General features: G+C 40.3%; 2 protein-coding genes across 2 annotated transcripts; one reads left to right on the top strand and one right to left on the bottom strand.

The window, feature by feature from the left end:
• Positions 1-598: 598 nt before the first annotated feature.
• LOC125880290 (glucose-induced degradation protein 4 homolog) lies at positions 599-7,367 on the bottom strand. The gene is made up of 6 exons (XM_049562591.1): positions 6,969-7,367; positions 6,504-6,563; positions 5,407-5,514; positions 5,215-5,316; positions 5,002-5,132; positions 599-2,061 (listed from the first exon to the last, which is right to left on the bottom strand). Exons 1-6 carry the CDS (start codon positions 7,269-7,271, stop codon positions 1,998-2,000), a joined length of 768 nt encoding a protein of 255 aa, XP_049418548.1. The 5' UTR covers positions 7,272-7,367; the 3' UTR covers positions 599-1,997.
• A 166-nt stretch (positions 7,368-7,533) lies between these two features.
• atpaf2 (ATP synthase mitochondrial F1 complex assembly factor 2) lies at positions 7,534-11,477 on the top strand. The gene is made up of 8 exons (XM_049562590.1): positions 7,534-7,941; positions 8,061-8,105; positions 8,330-8,478; positions 8,945-9,042; positions 9,388-9,468; positions 9,613-9,725; positions 9,851-9,966; positions 10,525-11,477. Exons 1-8 carry the CDS (start codon positions 7,824-7,826, stop codon positions 10,660-10,662), a joined length of 858 nt encoding a protein of 285 aa, XP_049418547.1. The 5' UTR covers positions 7,534-7,823; the 3' UTR covers positions 10,663-11,477.

Here is an 11,477-nt window from a genome sequence, read left to right on the forward strand (position 1 = left end):
TAGAGATTTGGGATCAGTAGGACCCAATGAGTAGAAAAACATGGTCAACAATATTGAAGTCCCAATGTCCTAAAATGAGACAATAATAGAGTCCCAATGTCCTCAAACGGGACAACAATAAAAATAAACAAATTTCAACCATGCAATGTGATCAGACTGACTTGGCAGAGATGGCTGCCATCTTGTTTTTGTGGATCAGTGTGTTGTGTTCTTATTACCACTAGATGGCACAAAAAAGTGTCCACAAATGAGGACAACAGGTCTAAAGGTCTAGAGGTAGACCCAAAATGTGATGTCCTCATATGAGGACCACTGTGTGAAATATTTTAACACACCAGCAGAGGGCAGTGCAGGGTTAAAAAGCACCTGTCAGCGTTGTTCCTCGACCAGGAACGGCAAGAACACTATCAAGCTTCTTATTGAAGGAAATGCAGTTTTTTAAGAATATTTAAATTTTAGATTTAACTGTGTACAATGCACATTTGTTTTAGTCTTTAAAATTATTAAATAACTTGATAAATAATATGAGGTGTTTTATGAAAGTATTAAAAGTATGTGGCATATTGGTCAAACAAGATAGACACAGTGGTAAAAGGTGTTTTGATATGATTTTTTAAAATCCATAATCCATTCTTTACACTCACACCATCAATCAAATCCAGGCTTATTCTCAAACAAACACACTGTTATAATACAACTCTGATAAGCTTTAGAAAGATGGCACCATCACATGGGAAGGGAACATGATATGGGAGTGTTTCCATAGGCAATTTAACAAAAATATTTCCTTTAATGAAGATAGATTCCTTTTTTTCATATACTATAAGGATAGAATAAAATTTTGTCTCTGAAAACTGAAGGTTTTACGTTTGGAGAGTGCTATGTTGAAAGTGTTGCATAGTTGAGGGGACAAATATGTAGGGATAGTAGGGATCTTAATTTAAAATGACACACGGGGGAGTAAAAAGCTCTTTGTTTAATGCAGAGTGCAGGGTAAAAATACTCTCTTTTTTTGAATACTTTTCTGTGATTGTTTTGGCTCTGAACTCCCCACACAAACGCAAGTCAAAAAGCTTGACTGCCCCCTTATGTACTAGGGCACGTGAGTGTAACATCCTGACTGCAAGCGTTAGTAACATATAGTCCATCTTTGTGCAAATGTAACTCAACAGAACAAGATCCACAGCAATCACATGTGATAATAATCTCCCAAGCAATTGTATGAACACGGGGGGAAAAGCTCGTTTTGTGTGTCACTCACATTGCAGCGTTTCAAAGTGCCACTCTGCGTCCATCATTTAGAGTAAAATAACAAAATATCCTCTTGGCAGGCAAACAAAGAACCAGCTTAGCTTTAAAGCAAATACTGTCATTCTAGCTTATGGGCTGATTAAAGCTCCAATCAATCATGAACCCAAACTTCTCTCTTGCGTTTCTTCCACACAGACTTGGCGATTAACTTCTTCAGAGATGGTGAATATGAGAGCAGACTCCTCAGAGGAATCCTTGTCCAACGGTAGTCAAATGTGTTTATGTTGCTCACTCTGCATCAGCTGGATGAAAGCTGGTTTTCTAGTCGCAAAACAAGAAGGGGAATTCCCAACTCAGCTTATAAAGTGTCTCAAGATACTGCGCCAAGCGTTTTTTTTAAAAACCAGACGTTAAAACAAATGAAGAAAGGGGTACACTATACGAGCCACACCCAGTCTCTGCTGCTGGTTCTAACTTTACAGGCTCCAGCCAGGGAGCAGAACTGCACTTTCTTCCTGTCTTTCCTCTCATCTCATCCATACATTCATTTGTCCCGATATCCCGTCCACTGATCAATCCGCTGTCCATCCACTTATTGGGAACATGTAAGAGTTTGCACTTCTCCAAAGCCCAAAATCTCATCCACAGTCATTCTCATTTTCCTCTTCAGTAGCATCCGCAGACCTCTGCTTTGACTCAAGACTCTGTCCATCGAAAAAAAAAAAGATCCACGATGCCGGCCGGGGTCACCGGAACTCATAGATGGCTGCACTGTGCTCGGGAACGTGGGTGAGGTTTAGAGACTGGTACCTGCGGAGTAACAACGCACGACATGTTAGATTATGTATATGAGTTAGAAGCACACAGTACACGCTTGTTTGCAGCTTTGTGACAATCCTTTTTTTTTTAGATAATCTAAAAGGTTTTAAGTGGTTTATTTAGTCTAAAGACATAATCCTTACATTTTTTTAATGAAATCCAAATCCCTTTTTGATGTTATATGGTCAGCATTTTTTTCCCGCAATAGCCATTCAATATATTTTCCTTCAGCAATTACTTCCTCATGTATCAGTTATTACTGTTAGTGGTGGAGTCCGCCATTGCCACCCTGGGTTCAAACTGCCTTTGCATGCACGACAGCACGTAAACTAGTGTTATTTTATTTCGCTGATATCAGCCTCACTTTACTCTTCATTGCCTTCACACCATATTAAAGCTGGATTAAGTTACTGCTAATGCAAACGGAACATCTGATTGTTACTCCCATGTTAAAAGCATTCAACTGGTGAAATACAGCGTGGCTTTTATAGTGATATTATCTGACAAAAATCAAAATTACCAAACTCTGAGATACATGGTTTTCACGATATAGCATATATAGCTATATTGTTGCTTTAAAATGTGCCTGTTGAGAGCCAGGCATTATATCAATATATGAGACTAGATATTGTCTTTGACTTTGGACATTATAATATCCTAAGTGGTGTCTTGACCTGGCTTTAGAGCCTAGAAAACATTGGACAGAAGGCGTCCGTGGCCAAAAATGGTCCCAGCCAGATGCCAAAAACTGCCACACAGTTATGAGACAGACGGCCAGATGGTGACGTTATGTGTTATGTTACGTTGTTGGTATTAACATGTATCTTTGTGTTTTGTCTTTTACAATACAATGACATTTTATTGACAATTACTTGTTTGGTTGTGAAATGGTTGCCATTAGGGCTGCAATTAACGATTATTTTCCATTGTTGACTAATTTGTCGATTATTTCTTCAATTAGTCGACTAATCATTTTATCAAAAAATTTGTTAAAATGTTGAAAAATGTCGGTCTGTCTCTCCCAAACCCCAACATTATGTCATCTAATGTCTTGTTTCGTACTCGCGCCACTCACATTTTAGTTCACCGTCATGGGAGAGTGTGTAAAGCTGTCAATATTTGAACGTAACAAGCTGCAATAAGAGTATTTTGGAGTACTTTTTCATACTTTTCTATAAAAAATTACTCAAACCGATTAGTAGACTACTAAAATAGTCACCAATTAGACAATTAGTCATCGATTAGTCAACTAATTGTTGCAGCCCTAGTTGTAATCAGACTGCCACAACGTGATGTCCACTCCACAAACTAGTATTATTCGGCACCCGTTTTTTTTTAAAAAATATAAAAACAGTTTACGCCATGTATATCTACATGTAAATTACATTCATGTCTCATTGTTTTAAGCCTGTGGCATTTGTAAGAGCCTAAATTATTTCTCCAAGCTGTCTTTATTCACACATTGGAGAAGTAGCCTTCAGGGCTTTTTGATAAAGTCAGGTGACGTAGTATCAAGAGTGATAACTTCCACATAGATGGGAAATTGTGGTGGATGAATGGACAATGCACAGGACTTTTACCCAGGAGCCCGGAGTTTGACTCTTGTGTGCGTCAACATTAGTTTATACTGTTAGTGTCGTATATTGATTTTGCTAGGATGCTCAGGAACTATATTTGAACCATAATGGGATGTCTTGATTGAATGTTTAAACAATGATCATTCAATGTCTCAATGTTTGCTGGGAGCCTGCATTACAGTAAAGTGATGTAATTTTCTGAGCTTACCAGACTGTTCTAGCTGTTCTATTATTACCCCTTTGTCACTTAGTCATTATATCCACAGTACTTATGATTATTTATCAAAAAATCTCAGTGTGTAAACATTGGTGAAAGCACCAGTAGTCAACCCTACAATATCTTTTTAATATCCATATTGAGGTATATGGTCCCAAAATACTGTGATTATGATTTTCTCCACATCTCCCAACCCTGTGAAAGTCTGAATAATTGACTTCCCTTGACTCCACTGACACAACTGCAATCCAGTTTGTCAAAAACAACCTCAAAATGAGAGGCTTGACTAAAATAAAAAGAAGGATGTTGACATCTGAAAGCCAATAGTAAATTATGCTTGAGGAACAAAATGAATCGAGGGCTGACCACAGCCTGGGCTGATGTTCATGCTCAGCTTTTTCTTCATGTGTGGTTTGCGGGGTTTCACACCAGAGCTGGTGAAAGGCAGCAAAGAGCAAAGAGTCGATCCAATAAACAAGCTATTTATATGTCACATAACAACATTCACATTGCAGTTAATACTGTTTTCAGTCCCCACAATAAATGCCGATGTCATAGCAAGTATGACAGAAGGGCTGGCTGTTAATCATTTTCCACTTTTTAAAAACAACATGAAACAGAGGTATTCTGCAGTCGGAGAGGGAAACAAAACTGCCTCCAAGTATTTGGTCAAGGACGGGAAGACCTGATGGAATGAAATCAGAGGGTTTTTGAAACAATAGCCAAACCATTATGTGTGAAGGGAGTTGAAAGAAATGCCAAAGAATGTCAAATGAAAATGTGAACACTAAAGATAGAGTGCAAGCAGGCTTCCGTTTGCTTATAGCCAGGCAGCACAGCTCTATAAATCAAATGTAACAAACTGAGGGTTAGATTGTCCTGCTTCATCCATATAAGGTTACACAGTCTAACTTGGAGCTGTTCAGAAAAAGCCACATTCATCATCTTCTATTCATCTGAGCAAGGGGAAATTTAGAATTAAGGGCACCTTGACAGACGCTGCACAAAGCTGGAAATTTTGTCTGTAAAGGACTTTGCCTGCCCTGATTTTCCAGCTGGTCTGGGTTTTGATCCAGCAACCTTTCAGTCACAATGACTCCACTTTGCCTCACAGTAAGAAGTGTTGTGTTTCATTACCATTCAGAGCTCCTGTGGTAGTAGTAGCCCTCGATCGTTGCTGTGGATTTCTGGAAGCATATGTAGTAGAATCCGGCAAAGGAAGCCCCGCTGATGTCTTTTATTGTGTGGTCAGGGACCAGGAACTGCTCCTACAGGGACAGACAGGGTGAGAATTAGCAACAGCTGCGGACATCCAGCGTTTGGTCAGACTCAATTTAAGCAGTACCTTACCTTCCACCTCATGAAAATATAATCAGAGTTCTTCAGATCCTCATAGTCAAAATCATCTGAGTTGAATGTCTTTGCGTACTGGTAGAAGGCCTGGAACTTGCCCTTGACATATAAAGTAAAAAGATTATGTCGTGATAAACCAGCTGATTGTAGAGTTTGTGTAGATTATGTATGTCCAAGCTTTCACCTTACCCAGTGCTTTCGATCCACATCCTCATCTGCATCCCATTTCCGAGTGAGAAACGGCCGCTTCCTGCTGATGATCTCTCCGGCGAAGAACGTGGTCAGAGTTGGGTACTCCTGCGGGAGTGAACACAACAGAGAAACAGTGGTGTTTTGTTTGCTGTGGTGCAGCCGGTCTGATACTGTTTTGTTTCTTCTCTATGTGAGTGAAGGAATGTCACACCCAGTGCTAATAGTTGGTCTGTCAGTTCAATGTTTTCATCCAAAAGAACAAATTACAGGCTAGAAAGTAACTTCTTAACACATATAAGGCTTTGGCGGTATCTATTTTTTCATATGTTCCTGACGTTTTACCTGGGTATACAGCTCATGATGGTATTTGTCTTAAAAAAACACAACAAAAAAAAAAACATAAAAGCTGAGCTATTAGCGATATAAGTCATGGTAGCATGTATTTCATTATCTAGCCTACGTAAGTGTTTCAAAAATGCAACTGGCCTACTTAGACAAATGCTTCTGGGTTTAAATACTAATGGCTGATAGAATGATGAATAGAAAGGAAATGAGCGCCCTTGTTGCCGTAGGACCCGATGACACTTGTTGCCGCAACAGATACCAACACACCAGTGGACTGAATGGAGATGATGTGTTGAATAAAATCATGTGACTAAAAAAATGCTCTTGTAATTGGAAGAAGTCGTCTCAAAATAAAAGGTAAAAGTAGCAATATTTCCGGACAGGAGCAGAGATGCTTTTCTTTTTTATTAGTCCTCTAACGTTATCCCCACCACTTGCAATTGCCATCTTTCCCAGTGTGTGCTGTGCACTACATCGCCTCAATACAGCATCATACCTTCAGAATTTCTGAATACCCTGGTATACTGCAATACCATGACACCATCCAAGCCTAATATGTATACATAATACTCATAGTCATTGCTTATTTTCAATCACTGTAGTCATGCTGTGAGATTTACGATACTGTAAATACAGTTTTGTATAGAAAGACAGTCATCAGTCTATTGAAAAGGACACAAACACAGTGAGTACAGGCCATCTTAAATTATTGATGTTTGTGGCTTTATAAATGGAATTACTGCTCTCACCTCAGTCAGTCCTTTTATCTTCAGGTACCCACACAAGTAGGAGTCCTCCATGGTGACATGCTAGAAAGACAATGTTGACATTTACTTCATATGTGTATTATCTGTTTTCTCCTACATTCAAATGGCAGTGAGTAACAGTGCTGTGATACGATTGTGACATACACAACATCCTCTTACACAAACCAGCTGTAAACGTGTAGGTTTGTAAGGCTCTCACAATATGACTGAACGTCTATTACGTCGTATTTTTGTAATAACTTGAATTAAAATGTTTACATATGGTTAAAAGGGTTGCTAGTAAACAGTCGCAGCTGCTACATCCACAGCTAGCTAGGCGAATTATTCAACCACAGGCCAGCGCTCATTGATTTCCCAGCTGTCAATCATCGCGCCGCCCGTTTGACAGATCGCCAAATGCCCCTGACAGCTGGCCTGAATAGTAAAATATCCGCGTCACAGCCCCACCTGCAAAACAACCTCCACATCGTAAGAGTTCCCTTTGCTCTTCTGGTGGCCCCTGAACTTGGAGCCGCTGTACAGCAGCGAGGTGACAACACCGGGCTGCTGGGTGTTTATCGGTGGCGGTGGGATAAGCGAGCCCGAGGATGTGAAGGCCGCGGCGGGGGAGTCGCTGAGGTATCCAGCGGGGACAGGCATGGCTCCCGCTTCGCTGGCTGGGCACCGACCGCGGTCAATTGCCGTCTGGGCGAAGGACTCTGTCGGCGTCTCTACGGAGAGGTGGAAGAGCACTGTAGGGTCCACCAACATTCAAATCCCCCCCGATACCTCCACAGTTTCGTTTACCAGGCGCCAAGCTTCCAGAAAAGTAAGTGGACTTCGACGCGGCGCCGTAGGCAGCAGAATCCGCCCTTCTGATTGGTCGGTTTGGTTCACCTTTCGAACATCTTCAACGCTCATTGGTTCAACCTGCGGAAGGCTTTATGGGAATATCTGGGTGTAGTTTGTTCCTGTCGTGTTGGGACTGGTGTTGGGGTGCGTAGAAGCACTCATAAAACTACATTTCCCAAAAGTAGTAGTACCTGTGACGTTACTACAAGCAAAGAAGGTCACACGCGTGCTTTTGAACTCAGGAGCTGCTACCTGATAGAAGAGTAAGAGCTATGCCGCAGTAAATAGAGACATATCAACTTTATACAATTAGCTAGTACAGTATGAACAACAATTTATGCTAATACGTAATATATTTACTCGCATAAAAATATGGCGTTTAAATAATTAACGAACTGGTGTCAGAAAGAGGTAGCCTAGCCTGTCAGCTAGCATTTCTTCCAAACATTACATCTTCTCAGCACTGCAGCTATGTTTAGGAGCCTTGTTAGACTTCAAAGTCAGATTGGGAATATCCTCTCTCCCAGTAAAGGATGCCACAGGAGTCAGCACTTTCCGTTTGCTTTGAAATACTCAACAGCTACAGCAGGTAAGATAAATTATCAGTGTGGATAAAACCGCATCCTTTTTGCTGCAGTATTACATTATATAACTTCACCTTGTTGTGCCCGGAGTGTTAACTGATATACTGTTATTTTCTCCTTGTAGAGAGAAAAAGATTTTATCAAGATGTCAGTATATCCCAAGGTGAAGGTAAGTGTCAAATGTCACTAGCAACAGATCTAGTGTTGCAGTTCTGTGATCAGGAATATTCATTTGGAGTGGGAAAATCTGCCCTCCACTGTGGAAGGTGTCTCTTCTAGCTTTCTTTGTTGGTAATAAGGCCACAATTAATGTTTTTGATATGAAGATAACATCAGAAGAAGTTGTGCCTTTTTCATACCAGTGCTATTCTTCTGTTTAATTAATATTTCTAGGTGGTGTATATGAGATAAACCTGGACAGACGGAAACTGAAAACCCCTGGAGGGAAGCTGTTCACAGCACCAAATGAAGCACTGGCCATCGCCGTAGCAACCGAGTGGGATGCTCAGAGGGACACACTCAAGTTCTATACCATGCACCTGGTACGGCTTTTGACCGTTATATTGGAAGGGGTTTAAAGCAGAGTTTCTTACCCTTGTATTCAGAGCCAGTTTAGGGTTGCGTGGTATGTTTTAAAACCACTATATTGATATGTTTTTAATGTGTTCACAATACATTTGGAGCTCCCTCTATGCTGTCAACTATTCCATAAGTGTACCATATGCTTATTGACGTGAAATAACAACTTGACAGTCCTTCTTGTGGGAAAGTGGGGAAAACTGAGACCAGAAAACTAGCTGATGGATATATACAAGTATGAGAAGCCCTAACACAGAGATTGACACATGGAGGTTAACTCCAGAACTGATTCACAGAAAAAAAAACTTGCTAGCTGTTGCTTTTGTTTGTTTGTTTTGTTTCAGTTTTTTTTCCTCACCACCAGTAAAGGATGTTTAATTAAAAAATGTATCTCACTGAAAGAGTTATGTTTGTACACTCTTCCTGCAGACTACACTGTGCAACACAGCTCTGGACAATCCCACCCAGCGTAACAAGGACCAAATGATCAATGCAGCCCTCAAGTTCCTGGAGACTGACACTGTCTGGTATACTAGCCATTCACTTATTATTTACTGTTGCTGTGGATAACTGCATTAACTTATTCAGTGTATTGTACATGCATATATCCACTTAACATAACACCCCTTTCAATTAAAAATCCATGTTTGTGTAAGACATAAGAAAATCAACACAATGACAACAACAATAGGATGAAAATCAGTGATTGTTTGTCACATAATTTTAGAATTGATTTCTGCAGAAAACATGTATTTGGACAAGCTTGTTGATAGAGAGTTTACATGTGATGGTTATTTGCAAACTTTTTTTTACATTGTTAAAAGTGAGTTAGTTGAAGGTGTGGCTTTAAATGTTAATTGTGTTTTGTGCAGTTACAGAGTAGATGAGCCTCTTGGTTTGGTTGAGCTACAGAAGAATGAGTGGGATCCTGTGCTGCACTGGATTGAAAACAGGTAACTGAAGCATTTGCTTTGGTTACAGTCAAAGCACAATGACTGACATTAAAGCCCCCCAAATGGTGATAGAGCCTGTGTAAATGTAGCTACTATATCAAACTCGTTGCTAATTGTGTTTATCTTCCCACCACTCAAATACAGATATAATGTCACTATTGGCTCTTCGTCCAGTATCTTGGGTCCTGATATCCCACAGACAACCAAAGACACCTTCCGGCAGCACCTGAACTCTTATAACTTCTGGTCTCTGACAGGTAAAACATCTCCTGACTGATCCAAGATAAGCACTTTTGATATTTGATATGTTTGTTGGGATGTTGTAATAAGATGTAACAGCAGTGGGACAGAGCAATACAGTAATATGGTTTCTCTGGTGTAGGGCTCGAATATGTGATCACCCAGCTTAAGTCTGTTGTGCTGTCGATGGGGCTGATTGACAGACATCTGAGTGTGGAACAGGCTGTGCTGCTCTCCAGACTGGAGGAGGAATACCAGGTAGGAGAGTAGCAGAATGTTTTCCATCATCATCTAGCATATCATTATCCTGTGATAACAGTAAACAAATGAGGTCAAGCTTTGTGGCGTCTATCTTGTGACACAGTTTTGATTTGTGTTTATCATAACCACATTTGCCAGATATTGTGGTATGTTTCTTGATAAGGGAATCTGTGCTTCTTCAGTCAAAAGTTTTCTTTGGCTTTACTGAAGAGCAAAGAAAAAACATGCTGGAAGCCTTATTTTCTGTCGCTCTGCCCCCACACTGTTATTGCAAGAATTGCTGCTTTTACTCTTGAAAAACAGCACCCTCTTCTGTTTTCATCATATCCTCCATCTAATCTTACCTGGTAGTACACATTGTACAGTGCATTGTAGAAGATGACCTTGCTCTTTTGAGTCTTAACTTGTTCACAGAACTTTAACAGATGTACTCAGTTATAGTAATGGTTTTTTAATGTTGTACTGCTGCATGTAGTGCCTTCAGTGTAACAGAAGAAACATACACTTATCATTCTGTGTTTACCCCTCTGCCATGTTTTTTTTCCTCCTGCGCAGATTCAGCGTTGGGGAAACGTGGAGTGGGCCCATGACTACGACATGTATGAGCTGAGGGCAAGAACTGCTGCCGGAGCTCTTTTTGTTCACCTCTCATCTGAGAGTTCAACTGTAAAACGCAAACTTCTGCAGGACTGAGAAGGACAAGCGCAAACATAAAACTCTCAGTGACCACACATGAAACAACAGCTCAGTTTATCCATGTTTCTACATCCATGCAGACAAACACAACACCTCCTGTTTAATACCATTCAGCAGTGACAGCTGCTTTGTCTGCAATCTGTTATAGAGTCATCTCACCCCAGCTAAAAAACATTGGCTGTCTTTTTTGCAGTGTTTATACGTGGCAGCTGCCAAGTGTGCCACCCCTAACCGAGTTTCCAGTCGGTTCTCAGTCATCCGTGACATTTTGGACACTGCACATGGTTGCAAGAGAATAGTGACTAATGTTGTTGTGTCTGTTCAGTGGTGGAATTCCATGTTTGCTTCCTCTGTGTGCCACATTTGAATACTGCAAAGTACATATGCTATCCTAACAGCACAGTATCTATGCTAATTGTGCTGTGTGTAGTGTTTTGTAAGGGTACAATGTGTGAAAAAATATCCATGTTCAGCTGGTGAAACATGCTGCATTCAAATTGTTTTCTGTAATTAAGACTGTCATCATTGAAGTTGTATGTATTTTAGGATTTTTAGTGTGGTAAAAAGGGAAGATTGAATGCTGTACACAGAAAGCAGGACCATCTTGACTGCACAATTATCTACAAAAAGTTTAATTATATTGGAAAACCTGACTGCTTGTATTCAGTAGTAATTTTCATGTACAAAGCTGAAGGTTTAGTTGCTTTTACAGCTGAAATTTAATTAAAAGTGACTCATGTTTGCCTGTGCACTTTCCACCAAGTGCAACCAAAATGTCAGTAAAGTTTTGTGGATTAAAACCCAAACAAGGC

This window comes from Epinephelus fuscoguttatus, linkage group LG20, assembly GCF_011397635.1.
Source record: "Epinephelus fuscoguttatus linkage group LG20, E.fuscoguttatus.final_Chr_v1".
NCBI classification, from domain to species: Eukaryota; Metazoa; Chordata; class Actinopteri; order Perciformes; family Serranidae; genus Epinephelus; species Epinephelus fuscoguttatus.